The sequence below is a fragment of the Podarcis raffonei genome, chromosome 2 (genome assembly GCF_027172205.1).
Source record: "Podarcis raffonei isolate rPodRaf1 chromosome 2, rPodRaf1.pri, whole genome shotgun sequence".
NCBI lineage: Eukaryota > Metazoa > Chordata > Lepidosauria > Squamata > Lacertidae > Podarcis > Podarcis raffonei.
In genome coordinates, this window is record NC_070603.1 from 7,437,710 (window position 1) to 7,457,715 (window position 20,006).

Genomic DNA, 20,006 nt, shown 5'->3' on the forward strand with positions numbered 1-20,006 from the left:
ATTGTTTGCTGATCATGGAAATGGGGAAAGGGAATGATGAACCCCTCTGCCTTCTGAGGTTTCAATAAACCATTGTTTATTGTAGGTCCAAACCAGCAGGTCAGGGGTCTGCTTCAAGGTCCGCTGTCTCCCAACTCTTTCTCCCCAGGGACTCAGTCATAGAGGGAAAGATGTCTAGGCTCCTCCTCTCCCTGTACTCTTTCCCACTGCACACTAAGGTGGTTCCTTCCTCCTCATCTCCAGTGCTCAGCTAAAATAGGATGGGGCTTAATGAAAGCTCCACCCCTGACTCTGCCCACTTTTGGCCAAAAAGGGCTGAAAGTGTTTGCCTGTTTCTTTTTCCTCTTTATTTTATTTCCCCAAAGACCTCCTAAAACAGTCCCATACATACACCACAACTAATAACAGTATAAATCTGTAACATATGCTCCCAATTAAATGATCCACAAGTTGGTATAAACCTTTGGAACGGGTCTTTGGTTTTCTAGAGAATTTGTAAATGAAATGAACCTCCATTTTCTCCTGCCTAGCATTACATTCGCTGGGTGAGCCCAGTCCCACTGAAGCCATAGGGTCCATAGCTGTCAACTTACAGATTTGAAAATAAGGGACCAGCAGCATCGAAAATAAGGGATCAGCAGCCAAAATATGGGATTTTCAGAGCACAGGTATGTTCGACTTCTGAGCCCATCCGAGCCAAAGGCAGAAAGCCCAGCCAGCAGCCAAACGAAGCCTCAAGTGGTGGTTCCCACAGCGCAGCAACCCGGCAAAGGGGATGCAGCAAGGAAAACCACTGTCACCTCTCCGCCGGGAAGCGCTGAGCAAAGGCGAGTCCCCAGGCAACACGGCCAATTTGATCAGCACAAGGCATGCAAGCTCCACCCCCCAGTCGTTCTTAGACTCCATATTGGGTGAGCAACGCAGCCAAGCAACACAGTTGGAGCCTCCCTCCTCCCTGGCCGGCAGGGAGGGAGGGAGAGGAGCTGCTTCCTTTGAAACCCGGGAAATTTAAGGGACATCATCAATAAGGGACAGCAACGGGACACAGCGCTGGGATAAGGGACTTTCCCACCAAATAAGGGATGGTTGACAGCTATGATAGGGTCATTTTGAGCAGGATTATTATGGGTTGGAGCTCAGACTCTACCCTTTAGCTTGTTCTACCCTTTAGCTTTTGTTTTCCTATGTTAGCCTGTCCATCAATAACTCTTGTACTGGGCCTACAAAATAACTAAACTTGCCTTATGTATTAAATAAGAATGTAAACAGAGATGAAGCTTATTTCTGAGATAAAGCCAGTACTTACTAGGAAGCCCAGTACCAGGCTGGATTTGCTTGGATATATGTTTGGACTGGTTCACTGCAGTAAAGAAAGAGAAAGTCAAGGCACATGAAAGCAATTCAAAGAGAGCAGAGCATCTGTGATCCTGGCATCTCAACTGCTTGTCGATGGCCTGTAGGAGGCACACCAAGCCAAACACCCTCCACCCAACCATTGCCTCTTGCCTCCCTCTCCTCCCCATCCACACTGTGGCTGTAACATTGTGTCCTCTGCTGCTAAATCTTGACACTGGTGTATAATACGGACAACTAGAGGGAGCCTGATCCACACCCTCTTCCCAGCAATTTTTTTGGCTCTCCCAAGGCCCCACCAATTTTAGTATCAGATTTTAAAAGTTGCTGTTGTTAGATGTATTATCCATCCTTCACCAGGAGATCTCAGGGCAGGTTACAAAAATTTAGAATTCAGTATTAGAAAGTTAAAACGAAACAAAAAGAAAAGTAGACACAATGCTGGGCTGGGTGGAGCCCAGCACCCTGATGGGAACGAAAAGTATCCCCTTTCCAGTCATCAGATCGATCATCTGATGAGCAGAGAGGTTGCAGTATCAGGTGATCTGCATGGTTTACCCGAAAAGGGGTCCTGGGTGTGCATCTGACTGTGTGTACATGCATCTAAGCAGTTTGCATGAGAATATGATTAGCCACACCCACTGCTGCCATGTGACCTCAGGAAGGTTGGCCAACAAAACAACAAAAAAAGCAAGCCACTCTGTTGTTGAGGCTAGTTACAGGGCCGTATCAGATCTGGGTCTAGTCAGAATGTTCTTAGTATCTTGTGTAACAGGCTGCTGCTGTGTTAGCACTGGAGAACCGGGTCACTCACCCCAGCATCAGTGCAAAGGAATGGTCTATCGACAGTGCTAGGAGGGGCTTATTCTGAGGCATTTTTTCTGTGCAGCTATACACCAATTTGTGGGAAATAAATGCTTCATGTACTTACTGAGCAAGACCCTGCAAACAGCAAGCACCGCTGAAACCACCCAGTGTTTTAGGAAAGGGGTGGGGTGGTGTCAATGCTCTCAGTTTCCACACAGCCTCAAAAATAATTGAAGAGGGCATCACAATCAGCATAATGCCATCAATTTATTTGCTTTATTCTACTCCAGGGAAATGGCTGCTGGCTTTGTAGCCAGGTGATTAAATGGCTTGAAAAGTCTCAAGCGATACCAATGTATTATTCATGTGACATGAAATTTGATGCAGGTAAGCCTTTGCATTCACCACCTCTGCTATTTGAGCATCAGACAGGTGGCCGCTGAAAACCGAGGCTAGGAATAAAAGTGCACCAAACGGTGTTGCAGAGTCCTAATGCTTTCTTCTTCAAGATACAGCTGCTAGGGACAAAGAGAGGGTGATCTCCAATGTACCGTATTTTTCGTCCTATAGGGCGCACCGGCCCATAGGACGCACCTCGTTTTTTGGGGGGGAAATGAATAAAAGCACGGAGCTCCCCGTGCTTCGGGCGACAGGCTGCCGCCCCAAGCCTCACGCGCTCCGCGGGACCTCCCGCCGGGTGCGCAAGGCTTGCGGACACTCGCAGGGGCTGCAGGCTGCTGCCCGCAAGCCTTGTGAGCCCGGGGGAACTACCGTCGGGCTTGCAAGGCTTGCGGATAGCTTCCTGAAGCCTGGAGAGCGAGAGGGGTCGGTGCGCACCGATGCCTCTCACTCTCCAGGCTTCAGCGAAAGCCTGCATTCGCCCCATAGGACGCACACACATTTCCCCTTCATTTTTGGAGGGGGAAAAGTGCGTCCTATGGGGCGAAAAATACGATATCTCACCCAGGGAGGGGGTTTTGCTGCCTGAGACAAAACGGGAATGTGCCACTGTGCTGTCACTCCGCCCCACCACTGAAGCCTCCCTTACCAGGGTGGTACAGCAGTGCCTGTGAAGCAGTGGCAGCAGTTTCCAGGGGGATCTCATGCACTCAACGAGATCTCGTGAGATTTCAGCAAGGTCTCACCGGAAGCCAGTGGCAGTGGCAGAGGCAAGGAAGCACTCATGGAGGCACCACCTCTTGGGTTTTGGCCACCCGAGGCAGTTGCTTCAACCCACCTCATGGGCCCTGAACAGTGTGGTATGAAGGCCAGGGGTGCTCCCTTCACAAAAGCACAAAGGACATCCACCCATCTTTCTTTTTTGATTTTATCTTAGTTTTGTGAGCCAGCTTGAGCATGCAGAAAGACAGGCTATGAATGTTTTCAACAAATTTCACTGATTCCACAGACTCTAATGTATGAGATTCCCGTCATTCTTGATACATATTGGTGGAACATATAGCTGTTGAACAGAGCTGCCACTAAGGATGGAGGAGAAATTCAATTCAGTTTGCATATAAAGCTGAATTGATCAAATCCACACTTTCTGAAACAATACGAGAAGCGAAACACAAGTCGCCCTTTGACATTTGCACTTAGGCAAAATTTGCAGTGCAGGTCTCCAAGCACCCAATGTTTACAAAAGAAGGCATATATTATGGGGAAATGTACATAAAAAATGAATATGTTCGTAAAAGTAACATACAAAAATGCATTATATTAGGAGAAATTGCCTGCAGAAAATATGTACCTTAGTCAAAACTGCATACAAAAATATATTTGTTAGGAATAATGTGAATTTATGATTGGAGAAATGAGAAACTGAGAGAACCAGAAACTGACAGATTCATCCATCCCTAGGTGCTACCAATTCTCACCTAGAGCAGGGGTAGCCAAGATGGTACCCTCCAAATGTGAACTGCAACTCCCATCATCCTTTGCAATTAGTCATGCTGTATGGGGCCAATGGGAGTTGGAGTCTGACAGCATCTGGTGGGTACCACACTAGCTGCTCCTGAAAGCAATGTTCAAGGCCATTGTGGATGCTCCTCTTTGGTTAAATTATCCCAGAAATTTTGAGGGAAGCTATTAATATCTTCCTGTAGTCTGCTATCATTCTGTTTAATAATAATAATAATAATAATAATAATAATAATAATAATAACAATAATAATTTATTTATATCCCGCCCTCCCCAGTCAAAGCCGGGCTCAGGGCAGCTAACAACAATAAAATAATACAACATTCTAAAATCATTTCATTATAAAATTAATTCAAATCAAATTAATGGCAACCATTGGCCTAGAGTTCTGTGAAGATTGCCAAAGGAGGGAGTCAGGCTGTGCCCTGGCCAAAGGCCTGGTGGAACAGCTCTGTCTTGCAGGCCCTGAGGAAAGATGTCAAATCCCGCAGGGCCCTAGTCACTTGTGACAGAGCGTTCCACCAGATGAGGGCCACAGCCGAAAAAGCCCTGGCTCTAGTTGAGGTCAGCTAATAATTAATTTTAAGGCTCCAGACACAAAGTAAAACAAACAAACAAATAATATATCATCAATCAAGTGTGTCAGCTTGAATGCAAGTCCACGGACTTAGACGTTTGCAGGATAGTCCACAAGTCAGAAAGTCGTGCATAGTTTGCTCCTTTTATTCCCCATGCACAGGAAGAAATAATACGGGAGCAGTACTACCATTAGGAAACATTAGCCAAAGCAGAAAAGGCACCTAAAGCAAAAGGTTTCTTGGTGGGCCAGAGACTTACCAGAAGGTGAAGAGGGCCACAATGGCAACTGTAACAAGAAGCTGAATCAAAAGGATGCTGTAAACCTAAAATTGGGGGGAAAGGATCAAATCAGCATGGTTGATGCTTAGAAACAGAAGGTAGAATTCAACACTGTGCTAAGGTAATCGTTCCATCAGTGCAAAAATTATTCTCCCTCTTCCTCCTCCCGCCCATTGTGGAGGTTCTCCCGAACCTCCTGAGCAACTGCACAGGGAGGGGGCAAATCCTGATGCAGCAGTGGGCCTAATTGTGCTGGTTTCCAATAGTGCAACAACTTAGTTGAATTCAGCCCATAGTTTGACACAGTCCTTCCTTGTGGGATGTGAGCCATTGAGAATCAAAGCAATCTGCATAGCCCTGTCCATCAGCTATGTTTCTTGAAGGGGGTTCACATGACACACATACACACACCAGTGGCATAAACCACACACCTGTGGCCTATATGGGATCATACCCACACTGGATAAGAGCCAGCATGGTGTAGTGGTTAAGAGCGGTGGATTCGTAATCTGGTGAACCGGGTTCGCTTCCCCACTCCTCCACATGCAGCTGCTGGGTGACCTTGGGCTAGTCATACTTCTCTGAAGTCTCTCAGCCTCACCTCATAGAGTGTTTGTTGTGGGGGAGGAAGGGAAAGGAGATTGTTAGCCGCTTTGAGACTCCTTAAGGGGAGTGAAAGGCGGGATATCAAGTCCAAACTCCTCTTCTTCTTATAAGTGAGCCTAGAGCAAAAAGCATGTTGGACACCCTTGTTCCGTACAGTATGGAGGAAGGTTGACTGTTTCAGACATTACCTTCCTAATGAACACCCTGCGTACACTGCGGTCATCCCAGCTGAAAGTTGTGAGTGTCTCAGTGTCCCCCGAAAATCCACTGCCATAGTTGGGACTGGAGCCTGAAAAGGATGGAAAGTAAGAAAAGTCAAGTTTTGACCTACTGCTCTCCTGGGGGCAAGTAGGGCCCATGACTCTTCAAACCAGCACAAATTCTTCCAGGCATTTTAACACCACTACGACACTCTGTCACTGGTTTCCCTAAAGTTTGCAGCATGTCAGATGATGTTTTCTATGTCAGTATCTGCATATTCAACTGCCATTAACAAAAACACAATGCCAGCTCCTGCCGTCAAAGTGCAAGTAGATAAATAGGTACCACTCTGGCGGGAAGGTAAACAGTGTTTCCATGCGCTGCTCTGGTTTCGCCAGAAGCGGCTTAGTCATGCTGGCCACATGACCCGGAAAAACTGTATGCGGACAAACATCGGCTCCCTCGGCCAGTAAAGCGAGATGAGCGCCACAACCCCAGAGTCGTTCACGACTGGACTTAACTGTCAGGGGTCCTTTACCTTTTTTTAATGTTCTACCACACAAAAAGGATCAGGTATGAATGAACTTTATGGCATAAAACCAAAGGCCTTTGCAAAACAAAACAAAAATAGACAAAACCCCCAAACTTACTTACATCTTGTTGATACATAAGCTTTCTTAAGACATTATAAAATAGTTAATATTAACCATTATAAAATGGTTAACTTTTATGTTCCCTGGATTTAGCCAGCAACATTGAATGAGACTTGTATATTTCATTGATTCTGTATCAGTAGATCAGATAAAGATCCACCCGCGTTTTGCCAAATTTGTCTCTGAGAAGACAATACTTTGTTCTTCATTGAGCAAAACAAGTCAAATCTCTAGCTTTAGATGTGATGCTAAGCTAGAGATCATGGTTTGTCTCTCCCATGTGCTAGCAGGGATAAGAGTGGCCTAGATGAGCATGTTAATAGAAAACATGTGTGATGTGTGAACTGCGCCAGTGTATTAAGCTGGAGTATTTGGTTAGATTGTGGCTTTGGTTAATGGGGAACAAAACAAATTCTTTGCAGGCTGGGGGAAAAGGCCAACATTTAATTCCCTTTTGAGGGTGAAGTGAATGGAAAGTTACCATCTTCAAGATGAACAGTTTAAAAGATGTCACAGGTGACAGTATCATAGATCAAAGATATAAGGGGGGGGGAGAGTAGCAAACCCAGCAAAACAATGAAAATTGCATGTTCCAGTTCTTACCAAAGAAACAAAAAATAGGATCAAAAGGCCACAGGGCCTGGGGAGCCCAGGTAGACTTTGTACTCTCAGGATCATGTGAATGTCTCAAGAAAGAGGACATTTCACAGGACTTTCCAGTTCTGAACAAAATGTGCTTGGTGTGTGTGTGTGTAAACTTTACACTAGTGTATGCCTTTTTGTACACATTACTTAGCTGGACAACTGCACTGCAAAATTCAGAGAAGTGTGAATTTTGAAGGCAGGCTCTGCTTTAGTTTGTGTGTTGTTTTCAGAAAGTGTGAATTAGCTAAGTGTGCTTTTTAATGTGAACTGGATTAGATTTCCCCCCTATCCTTTGTGGGAATGGTCTCAGGAGATCATTAGCTCAAATCTCATTTGTCGCAGACTTTGATTTAATGTGAATTTTCCATTGTTCCTTGAATAAACATTCTGATTTGCTGTTATCCCTGGATAATTGTTAATGAAACCCACATTTAAAGAGTTGGTAGTTGGTAACTACAAGATACCAACACCTATTCAGTGTTGTTACACTGTGAAAAACCTCTACCACATACCCCTTGTGATTTTTCCCCCTCTAAACTGAAAACAATACACACTTTAGTCTTTTTTTCATAAGGAAGGTCCTTTGCCCCTTTCCAACTTTACAATAATCCTTTCTGAGAGGGAATGACCAGCACAGTACACTGTATTCCAAAAGTGACTGCACCAAAGATTTATATGATGCCATTATGATAGTGGTTCGTTTTATTTTCAAACCCTTTCCTACTAACATCCAGCATGGAAGTTGCCTTTTTTTATTGCCATCATATATTGAGCTGAGCTGATAGATTCACTGAGCATTGTCATTCACCATGACCCCAATATCTCTTTTGAAAATAATGGTGGAGATTAGAAAAAAATTAAAATACATACTTATTAATTTTAAGAATGTATAAACCATGCCTTCATCCAAAAGTAGATTACAGAGCAGTATAGATAAACACTTGAAATATGCAGTGCAGTATTAAAATAGTGTAAATGAACTCAAAAGAAATTCAACAAAATTATAATAAAATTGAGAGGACCAAAAACTCAACAATATTTAAAAATGTCTTTGATATTTATTTATTTAAGGGGTTTTTTTTAAGGTGCCATACAGAATATAGAACTGATGCTAGGCACACCTCCCACAGGAGAGCATTCCATAGCTGAAGTGCCAGCACAGCAAAGGGCCTATCTTTTAATACAGTGGTACCATGGGACGCGGGTGGCGCTGTGGGTTAAACCTCAGTGCCTAGGACTTGCTGATTGTAAGGTCGGCGGTTCGAATCCCCGCGGCGGGGTGAGCTCCCGTCGTTGGGTCCCAGCTCCTGCCCACCTAGCAGTTCGAAAGCACCCCTAAGTGCAAGTAGATAAATAGGTACCGCTTTCTAGCGGGAAGGTAAACGGCGTTTCCGTGTGCAGTGCTGGTGCTGGCTCGCCAGCTGCAGCTTCGTCACGCTGGCCACATGACCCGGAAGTGTCTTCGGATGGCGCCGGCTCCCGGCCTCTTAAGCGAGATGAGCGCGCAACCCTAGAGTCGGACACGACTGGCCCGTACGTACCTTTACCTTTACTTACCTTGGGTTATATACGCTTCAGGTTACAGACTCTACTAACCCAGAAATAGTACCTTGGGTTAAGAACTTTGCTACAGGATGAGAACAGAAATTGTGCAGCAGCGGCGCAGCGGAAGGCTCCATTAGCTAAAGTGGTGCTTCAGGTTAAGAACAGTTTCAGGTTAAGAACGGACCTCCAGAATGAATTAAGTACTTAACCCGAGGTACCACTGTATACATATTGTATTCCGCCTATAACTGGAGAAGAACCTGCTTTAAAGATCTTAATACATGGGCGGGTTCATAAAATTAAAGGCATTCCAGTGATTGTACCTTTGAAATCCCTTCTCCTATCACTGAGTGATAGCGGGTAATAATACATATATGTGTGCAGAAAATGCAGAGATACATTTTACTGCCTCCAGGAAATACTGCAGTACAGTTGCCTCTTCTCCACCATAGCCAATCATGGCAGACATTTTGCTACAAAATGATATGTGTCTATACATTTCATAGGCTATATAGATATTGCAATTAGGGCTCAGGTTAGCCCTTTATCTTTCAGCTGTGGGGCCGAGGCTTTTCCTATTACCGAGCATTAAGTCTTCTTGTGAGCATATGAGGTGGGTCTCCCAGGGAATATTTCTCCTTTACGCCTAATGCAGAAGAAATCCCTCCGCTTGGTTTAATTGTCTCAGACTATACAGTCTTGACATCACCTATTATGACAACTCTATCCACGCCAGGGACAACTTTGGCCAAGATACAACAGCCTGCTTCATTTACAGAGTTCGTACTTTACCCAAGGCACCACTACACAATGAAAACATTGAATTCAAGATGCTGCATTGCCTAACTTCAAATGTTACTCGGTTTAACATGGTGAAAGATTTGCTTGTTTGGTGCAAGGCTCACTCTGTTTTCTATTGCTGTTGTTATGTTCTGAGTTGAATAGGATCCAAAATGCAGCAGTTTGATTGGTCCTAGAACAATAGGACCCAAAATGCAGCAGTCTGATTGGTCCTAGAACAATGCAGCAGTATGATTGGCCTGCAGGAGCCACCCAATCCGGCTCCAGATGGAAGTGAATCCACAACCTGATTGGCCTACAGGAGAATTCCGGAATTAGCCAATCACGTGCAGCCCTTTGTGTAAATAATGTATATAAAGCAGATACTTTGAGGGGACTTTCATTCCTCTTCACCACTATGAGCTGAATAAAGAACATGAAATCCGCTCTCGACTCTGAGTATATAGAAGTATATAGAAGAACCAGGTAGCTACACTATAGCCGAAGCAGTCAGTATGATGGTCTCCAGTTATTGCTCTCATCATTCCTGACCATTGGCTATGCTGGCCTCAAACACTTGGAGGGCACCACACTAGCCCTCCCTGCTCTGCAACTTAGCCAAATTATTTTACCCCATGTTTTCATCCATACAGGACTCCAAGACAGCTAACAATCCATCATTTGAAAACAACAAGAATTCAGATTCAAGCACTACAAATAAAACAGCCCCCGGCAAACTCCAATGTGATTCAGCAAGAGTAACACAACATTATCATGATAGTTACATAAATTCAACTAACAAATATACCCACAACGTGCATACAAGAACCTTACTTTGCAAAGGCAGGTGTGGAACATTACAAAGAAAAGTTCATCTTTTGCAAGTACTGCTCCTTAAAGTTGTTACATTTGACACTTGTATTCGCTAAAACATATGTGGAACACAAAAAGCTTTTCTTTGGACATTACATTTTAAAAAAACTGTATTTGTGCATACAGTGGTACCTCGGGTTAAGAACTTAATTTGTTCCGGAGGCTCATTCTCTCTGTTCTTGGGCAACCCAAATCAAGGAGCAAAAACAGGAGATTTATTGAGGCTCTGGTGCACCTCCATATTGGTTGACTGCATTCATCTTGGTAGATCGCAGATTGTGTCTAGGGGCGGTTCAAGTTCTTTCCCACATGATTGTTCTGGGTATGGCTCACAGGAGCACTCCTGCAAGCTAGCATTCCACACTGAGGTCACTCTAAAACTACACCATTTGTGTAATTTATTATCCTGCTGGAAAGGAAGTGGGATGGGGTGAGGAAGAACTCCCTGTCCCAAACATATGAGATCTCCCAGTCATCGCCCAAGCTTCTCTTTGAAGCATAGAGTCTTGCTTTACATAGAAATACAGTGGTACCTTGGGTTAAGAACTTAATTCGTTCTGGAGGTCCATTCTTAAGCTGAAACTGTTCTTAACCTGAAGCACCACTTTAGCTAATGGGGCCTCCTGCTGCCGCCGCGCCGCCGAAGCACAATTTCTGTTCTCATCCTGAAGCAAAGTTCTTACCCCGAGGTACTATTTCTGGGTTAGCGGAGTCTGTAACCTGAAGCGTCTGTAACCTGAAGCGTCTGTAACCCGAGGTACCACTGTACGTGGTACACAAAAGCTTCTATTTGGATGTTACTTATATAAAAACTGATCTATTTGTATTTCCTGTTCTAAATGTCGGTCCTTAATTGCTTCTACTCAATTAGATAATGTAGAGGGAATGAAATTCACCGCATGTATTACGATAAAAGAAAATGTGATGAAAATGCTATATAGATGGTATATAACTCCAGTGAAACTTGGAAAGATGTTTAAAGTTAGTAATAAATGTTGGAAATGTCAAGAGAAAGAAGGAACATTTTATCACATGTGGTGGGAATGTAAGAAAGTGAAAAGCTTTTGGGAAATGATTTATAACGAGATGAAAAAAATGCTGAGATATACTTTTGTTAAGAAACCAGAAGCATTGTTACTAGGCATATTAGGTAATGATGTTGAAAAGAAAGATGTGAAGTTATTTAGATATGCAGTTACAGCAGCCAGAATCTTGATGGCCCAAAAATGGAAACAGGAAGAAATGCCAACGAGGGAAGAATGGAGAATGAAATTGATGGAATATGCAGAAATGGACAAATTAACGTGTAAAATTCGAAACCAACGCGATCAGAGATTCACCGAGGACTGGAACAAATTTACAGAGTATATCAAAACTGTGTGTGATCAGGAAATAACGCTTGTTGGATTTCAGGAAGCTCTGTAAAAAGAATAGATAGGAATGTCGCTTAAAAGAAAAGATAAAATAAGGATTGTTAAAGTGCAAGATAAATTTAAGGAATGTGAAAAGTTGTGATAAATATGGAAATTGTCAGAGAGGCTGATGAAAGTCTACAAGATGTATAAGTTAAATTGGATGTTAAATTGTAATTGGAATGGTTATTGGAAATTTGAATAAAAATTAATTATAAAAAAAAACAACAATTAGATAATGTGAAAAGAGTTACGTTTATATGATGTATAAAGAATTTATATAGTTAAACACAGCCAGTTACGTTGTGGGTATATTTGTCAGCAAGAGTAACAGCAAAACCAAATCAATAATTAGTTTTGACTCTGGTTTTTATAAAGTACTGTAATAGTAACCGGCAGATAGAGAGGAAGGTAAATGGATAGTCCTAAGCCATGGATTTCCACAAGTTGGTATTATCCAAAGGTAACACCTCACAGCCAGAGGTGCAAGATAAAGTGCTGGACAGCTTAGGAGTCAGGTGGAGTCATAACAGAAGCAGCAGCCCTTACGATATCCAGCCCCCTTAAGGCATTCACCATCACCAACAGGACTTTGAACTGGACTTGGAAATGGATCAGCAGACAATGCAAATGATATTAGGCAGAGTGAGGCCCCTGTAGTTCCCCACCGCCACACCATTTCCTCTGAGCCCCCTAAGGGACTAGGAAACCCTTGCTCATCTACTGCAAGCCATCCAGAAATAATACCAGCAGTAGTATTATACCATACATCTTGTATACTATAAGCCATGCCAGTAGTTTGCAATCTACTTTTTGCTCAGCCCTGCTCTACGCTACCTTGTAGTTTTGCCGGCATGATGCTGTTACCTGCGGCTACATCTTTCTGTGGTTCACTTGCTGTCTGGACCAAGCTTTCCATATGAATCATTTGGTCCAGAATTTCTATCAGGAATCTTAAATTGCGAGGAACCTTCAAACATGCAGTCCTCAACCACCTACAGTCTAAAGTGGTAGTGACCTAGAAACTATTGGCCATATGGTTTTATTTCATGTGTAGGTTGCCTTTATGCTTGTAGTACATTATGATCTGCTCTGCACAGCATAAGTTGACTTGCAAAAGTAGGTAGGGGAGGGTGTGGCTGGGCCTCCTACTTTTGGCAGGGAGGTAACTGGACATTTGGTCCCTTCTCTTCCATAAAAGATGCTAGATTTCTGAGAGAGGGAGCCTGGATTGTCAAGCATGTAAAATTGTAAAAATTTAATTGCACAGGCTTTCAGTGGTCAACAACCCATGATGCAATCCCTCTGTGAATTTATATAGGCTATTGCAACTTGCTGCTCTTTGTTACTAAGCCCAACTTCATTTCCAGATGCACTTAACTGTTGTGAAGCAGCAGGCTGAAAGCAAAGATGAACAAGGTTTAAGTGTCTTAAGGGAGCTGCAGATAAGGAGCTTAGGGACTTATTAATTCTAAACCACCCTTTCAAGCTTGTGGGCAGTCTCTCTCTAAGGATGTTTCACCAACGTCACAGAGGTTCAAGAGATGCAGTTTTTGAGGAAGTATTATACAGAATTCCCTCCCATTAATACCCCCTTCCTAGAGTTGCCGTACATTCCTAATTCTAAGGGACTTCAAAAAAACGATAGGATACTTTGGTTACGGTTAATCAAGCCACAAAATAGGGTTCATTTCGGTCAGAATCAATTTGGGGGAATATTGAAACTAGGCCTCTTGGCCTCTTGCAATAGTTCAGGAAGAAGATTAGAACATGTCAAATAAAAAAGAATTATGTCCATTAGATTTCTAACCCACCGCAGCAAAACAAAATATTCATTAATCACAATGCTACTCAAAGCCACCCCTAGCATTAGGCAGAGTAAGGCAGCCCATCTCAGTCACCTGATTTGGGGATACCAAAAATAGCAGCAACATTTGGATTATTCGGATTATTAACATTATGATTGTTCTACATCATTTTACAGCCATTGGGATTGCTATTTGGTCGCTTGCCCCCAGTACCCAAATGCCTTGTTCCAGCTCTGTGTATATTGGAATCGTTGGAGTGGTTTAATGCTGGTCACCCAGAATGAGTGCTTTGAGAGGGGGAGCCCGGATTGTGAGACATGTGATAAAGGTGAATAATATACCTTTGCTTTTCTGAATTATCACCCGCTATTCAACCCTAAACCCAGGTTTGCTGGTAACTAGATTCCACCACTGTGTTGCAAGCTTTATGCAGCAAACTCCTGTGGAATCAGGGCATTCATATTAAGAACAATCAAATGACACTGCCGCCCCGGGGGACACTTAAGGTGTATATTTTTAGGACCCACCTTATTTATGTGACTGTAAATTGTTTAAAACTGATTTTACTATTGTGCTTTACTGTTGTGTTACGTAACCCAGCCTGGGACCTTAGGGTGATGGGAGGGGAATGAATCAATGAATGAATAAGCGCCTGAACCAAAGCCAACGTTCACTGAGACCTTTTCATAGTCACTCAGTTGGACCTTGTATTAAACTCCCAAAACCCATTGGAACATTAAGATCTAAGCTATAAATTAAGTAGCTGAAAATTCGCATTTACTGTATTTCTCTAGCGTATTCTTCTTATTGCTGCTTTTACGTAGCAAAAACATGTCCATTGTCCTCTGAAGGCTCCAGCACCCAGAAGCAGATGTGAAGATCAATGAGAGAGTAACCATTCTGAAAGGCTGCATGCCCCTCCTTGGTGACATCATTGTGATGGCACAGGACTGGAACCTTCAGGTGGCAGATGAACTCACCCATCCCTCTGGGGCCTTTGGTTCCTCACTGAGGATTTCCTGGGGCATGGTTAGGGATGTCCAAGGAATCCATTGAAAATGGACTATCAAACAGATTTTCTTCTGTCCACCCATTCAAGCCCTATTGCGGCACGGACTCTTGCTATTAATCAGGCTTCCTCAACCTCGGCCCTCCAAATGTTTTGAGACTACAATTCCCATCATCCCTGACCACTGGTCCTGCTAGCTAGGGATCATGGGAGTTGTAGGGAAAACATCTGGAGGGCCGAGGTTGAGGAAACCTGCTATAAATACTTTTCATCTTAGCTCATGAAACTGAAAATATTTTTTAAACATGCTCACATGATACATATATAGATGCATAAATTGTTTTGCAATATACATTATTTACATATCACTGATGTAGAATTGCCAGTGTCCCAATAGATGCCTCTCTGCTTTTTAAATTTCTGAAGTGTTTGTTGCTAGACGGAGCCTATATGCATTGATTGCAATCCTAACCATGTTCTACTCAGAAGTAAATCCCAACACTTCAATGAGGCATACTCCCAGGTAAGTGGGGGTTAGGATTTCAACCTTAATCTGTTTCCTATTGTGAATTTCAAAAACCAGTGGAATGAATCACTCATTCTTGCTTTTTTACATGGAAAGAAATGATCTCTTGTTACCTGTGGATTTTATCTGTGCTCTACAGTTAGTCAGTGTCCCTTTGTCAAACTGGGGGAAACCATATGGATTTGACTGCTCATTTTTACTTATAATCTATCCCCTAAATCTTTATTTTCAAACCAAAATTTAATTTAAATGTACTTTTCTCCCCCACTACCACCACCAAGTTTTGTTGATTTATAGCTTGTTGTACTTTCCTAGATACTACTCAATTCCCTTTGTACTGTGCAGGGAATTTTAAAACTGGACATTATTTTTATTTTCATTGCAGGAATACATTCACACAATGAGGATTTCAAGCTTTCAAACACAAAGCCATGTTCACTGTAAACATTTAAAACATTTAAAACCTAAATTGGTTTGAGTGTAATGTTTCAGCAAGCACATACCACAACCATTTTCCATATAAATACGCATTTATGAAATAAATGATGCAATAAAAAGAACATATATGTTAACTGAGCAAAGAAGAGTGTCTGTAGAATTTAGAAAATCCAGCTAACAAAGAGCAAAATATCAAGAAGATATTAAACTGTCCCTTCTTGACTCCTCAGTCAGGGAAACAAGAGAGAATGGCAAGTTTATATGGAGCTGTGAGAAATCAAATCTCCCAGTTCTCTTAACAACTAGTATATAATTTATAGAGTTTCCATAAAGGTAGCAGTGGAGGAGCTCCCAACTTATCCACAAAGCTATGAATTAATGCAGACATTTTAATTAAATATAAATAGATATGGATATTTTTTAAAATAAATAATTGTATATAACTGCATAATGACACCACAAATGCTCAAATACTCATGCAGGGTAAGAAGTCAATAGCAGTGCAAGACTGTATGTATCTACTCAAAAGTAAGTTTGATTAAGTTCATAGGATTGTATTCTAATGTATGTACCGTATTTTTTGCTCTATAAGACTCACTTTTTCCCTCCTAAAAAGTAAGGGGAAATGTGTGTGCGTCTTATGGAGCGAATACAGGCTGCGTAACTATCCCAGAAGCCAGAACAGCAAGAGGGATCGCTGCTTTTGCTGCACAGCAATCCCTCTTGCTGTTCTGGCTTCTGGGATTCAGAATTTTTTTTCTCTTGTTTTCCTTCTCCAAAAACTAGGTGCGTCTTATGGTCTGGTGCGCCTTATAGAGCGAAAAATACGGTATATGAGAGAGAATGAGAGCACACAAACTCACTGGGATCCACATACGCCCAAGCTGGATGGAGAGGAACGTTCAGAGGCGGAGGGAATGCCCCTGATTTCAGTCCTTCTGCTGAGGTCGCCTCTTCATACGTTGGAGGAGCTGACGGGACGTTTGTGTTGTCCTTTTTATCTGCATCTGCCTGCTGCCCTTCAGAGTTTGCAGGCTTGTTATTCACGGAGAGCTGCAGAGCAAAATAGGAAATGGAACATTAATTTTTTGTTTTTATTTTTTAAAAAATAAATAAATAACCCTCATGTGTTTTATATGGGACAAAGAGGAGGCAACCAAAACAAGTTCCAGTTCCAGTATCTTTTTAAGGGGACACATGGCCAGTCCTCTAAGCCTAGAAGAGGTGGGGCATATATACAGAGAATGGTCTGACCTTCTCAGCTTTCCCATGCCCAATAAGAATGGCAATACTGTTTAACCAATGGATCTGCGGTGAACCTTGGTTGAACTAAATGCTGAGTCTTTCCACCCTGAGTAAACTAAATTGACTACCGCCCAGATTTAGGACATGCTCATTTCTCATATACACCAAGTAAGGTCTTGGAAACTGATTTTTTCCTAAGACCTCTTGTCAATGATGACATGTTAGCCAACAGTCGTAAGAGGGAACCTTAATGCCAGAGGTGGTTCATATGCAGGTCAGCACGGAGATTCACAGACCTGAAGTAAAGTTAGCTTTTTACTAGGATAAACAGCATACAGTACAACCAGAGAGCACCACAGGACACGGCTTGCCTCCAGGAGCACAGTGGCCAAGACTGCCTGTCTGAACCTCCTAAGGTAAAGGGACCCCTGACCATTAGGTCCAGTCGTGACCGGCTCTGGGGTTGTGCGCTCATCTCGCTCTATAGGCTGAGGGAGCCGACGTTTGTCCGCAGACAGCTTCCGGGTCATGTGGCCAGCATGACTAAGCCGCTTCGGGCGAACCAGAGCAGCACACGGAAATGCCATTTACCTTCCCGTCGGAGTGATACCTATTTATCTACTTGCACTTTGTGCTTACGAACTGCTAGGTTGGCAGGAGCAGGGACCAAGCAATGGAAGCTCACTCCATCGCGGGGATTCGAACCGCCAACCTTCTGATTGGCAAACCCAAATCTCTTCATTAGCTGTATGTCTTCCAAACAACCTTAACCTCTTGTTCTCTGTGTGCTCTTTGTTTGGCTACATGCAAAGCTCTGTGTGTCCTTGGAGACAAGGGTGGGAGGGGAGATTAATACAGTGGGACCTGTCAGTTCCCGTGAAGCTGCCATAGCTCCTGTCCCCTTCCTCCTCTGCTTCATGTCCCACCACAAGTTCCCTGGTTCACAGCCTTCCTCCTCTGAGGTTTCCCGTGGGGGTTCTTCCAGAGCCTCCCACCACTCTTCTTCATCCAGCCAGTCCCTGACCCAGAAGTTCAAATTTGTGGTGCTTTTAAAGAAGCAAGAGAGGAACTAGTAGGGTTAGAGAGCCAGTGTGGTGTAGTGGTTAAGAGCGGTAGTCTCGTAATCTGGGGAACCGGGTTCGCGTCTCCGCTCCTCCACATGCAGCTGCTGGGTGACCTTGGGCCAGTCACACTTCTTTGAAGTCTCTCAGCCCCACTCACCTCACAGAGTGTTTGTTGTGGGGGAGGAAGGGAAAGGAGAATGTTAGCCGCTTTGAGACTCCTTAAAGGGAGTGAAAGGCGGGATATCAAATCCAAACTCTTCTTCTTCTTCTTCTTATAGCAAGAGGCTCCTCATTACGTTTTCCATGAAAGCCATTGTTTCCTCATGTATATCAAGTGAGTATATCAACATCCTCCAGATGTTGGTGGACAACAACTCCCACCATCCCTGGCTGTGGCTGATGGAAGTTGTAGTCCAATGACATCTCGAAGGCCTCAGTGGGTTCCCCACAGTTGTTGTATTCCATTTTGTTTTGTAGATGTGTCCATTTCCCTAGACCAGGGGTCAGCAGGGGGCCGGTCCCCTGTCCCTCAGACCCTGTGGGGGGCCAGACTATATTTGGGGGGGGGGTTAATGAATTCCTATGCCCCACAAATTTTACTTTCTTGGGCTCCATGATCACTGCAGATGGTGACAGCAGCCACAAAATTAAAAGACGCCTGCCTCTTGGGAGAAAAGCGATGACAAACCTAGACAGCATCTTAAAAAGCAGAGACATCACCTTGCCAACAAAGGGCCATATAGTTAAAGCTATGGTTTTCCCAGTAGTGATGTATGGAAGTGAGAGCTGGACCATAAAGAAGGCTGATCGCGGAAGAATTGATGCTTTTGAATTATGGTGCTGGAGGAGACTCTTGAGAGTCCCATGGACTGCAAGAAGATCAAACCTATCCATTCTTAAAGAAATCAGCCCTGAGTGCTCACTGGAAGGACAGATCCTGAAGCTGAGGCTCCAATACTTTGGCCACCTCATGAGAAGAGAAGACTCCCTGGAAAAGACCCTGATGTTGGGGAAGATGGAGGGCACAAGGAGACGGGGACGACAGAGGACGAGATGGTTGGATAGTGATCTCGAAGCTACCAGCATGAGTTTGACCAAACTGTGGGAGGCAGTGGAAGACAGGAGTGCCTGGCGTGCTCTGGTCCATGGGGGTCACGAAGAGTCGGACACGACTAAACGACTAAACAACAACAACAACATGCCCCACAAATAACCCAGAGGTGCATTTTAAATAAAAGGACACATTCTACTCATGCTGATTCCCAGATGGTGCACGGGCCGGATTTAGAGACTATTGGGCTGGATCCAGCCCCCGGGCCTTAGTTTGCCTACCCTTGCCCCTAGACTGATCCACTGGCTTTTTGTGAGACTGTAAGCTCAGCGTTGCCATCTAGGAGGTTCAATCTGTAGACCAGAGGTGGGGAACCTATGGCCCTCCAGATGTTGCCAAACTGCAGCTCCCATCATCCCTTTCCATTGGCCACGTTGGCTGGGTCTGATGGAGTTGTAGTTCAGCAGCATCTGGTAGGCCTAAGCTTCCCCACCCCTCCTGTAGACTGCAGGATAATCCAGCCTGCTGCTCCCATAGCATTTCAAATTATGCCTCTGCTTCTGTGGCTTGAACAAAAAACACATGTCCTCCCTAATGTCTCACAGCAGTTAAAAATACTTAAAACAACAGAAGCAACACACTCTGTGATCCAGCATCACTTGACACCACTATCTTGAATAACAGATTCAAAATAAGCCCTATTGACCTCAGAAGGATTTAGGTCCTAGTGCAGCCTGACAGTCAATTTGGCGTCCCCAACTCCAACCCTGTACAATCAACAGCACAGCTCCATAAAAACAATGCTAATGAAACCCCCCGGCTGTTTCACAGCAGCAAGAGCTGTCTTGCAGTGCAGCCACCTCACAAAAGCTTTCTATAATTATAACAACTCAACACATGGCAGCTGAACAATCTGAGCCAATCAGCAGCAGTGCCAAAATGAATCAGAGGTGTGTGGAGTTATCCAGGAGTTGCGTCAGTGTGGTGCCATCTGGATTGAGGTGACCTAATTCAAAGGGAGCAAGTGCCTAGAAGGTGAGGGGGGGCAGAAGAGAAGGGGGGACCTTTGCAAAGGAGATTTCTTAGGTCCAGCTTCATGCAAGAAATTTAGCATTTCATACGTATCCTCTAGTATAGGCATGGGAGTAGACTCTCATTGCATGACATCAACACCCTGCTGGCCACATTCCAGTTCCACAAGCAAGGGAGCA

The 20,006-nt window shown here is 43.8% G+C and overlaps 1 protein-coding gene across 2 annotated transcripts in view; it reads right to left on the reverse strand.

Annotated features, from left to right (window-relative positions):
• Positions 1 to 20,006, reverse strand: part of FAIM2 (Fas apoptotic inhibitory molecule 2) — a 39,196-nt gene that overhangs the window by 18,106 nt on the left and 1,084 nt on the right. Inside the window, exons 2-5 of one of the 2 annotated variants that reach the window (XM_053372345.1) lie at positions 16,299 to 16,488; positions 5,734 to 5,834; positions 4,919 to 4,983; positions 1,307 to 1,360 (exon numbers count right to left, since the gene is read on the reverse strand). In XM_053372345.1, the coding sequence (XP_053228320.1) occupies positions 1,307 to 1,360; positions 4,919 to 4,983; positions 5,734 to 5,834; positions 16,299 to 16,488 (410 nt within the window). Of the gene's footprint in view, positions 1 to 1,306; positions 1,361 to 4,918; positions 4,984 to 5,733; positions 5,835 to 14,243; positions 14,348 to 16,298; positions 16,489 to 20,006 lie in introns of those variants that run through there. The other variant, XM_053372354.1, reaches the window with a different exon arrangement.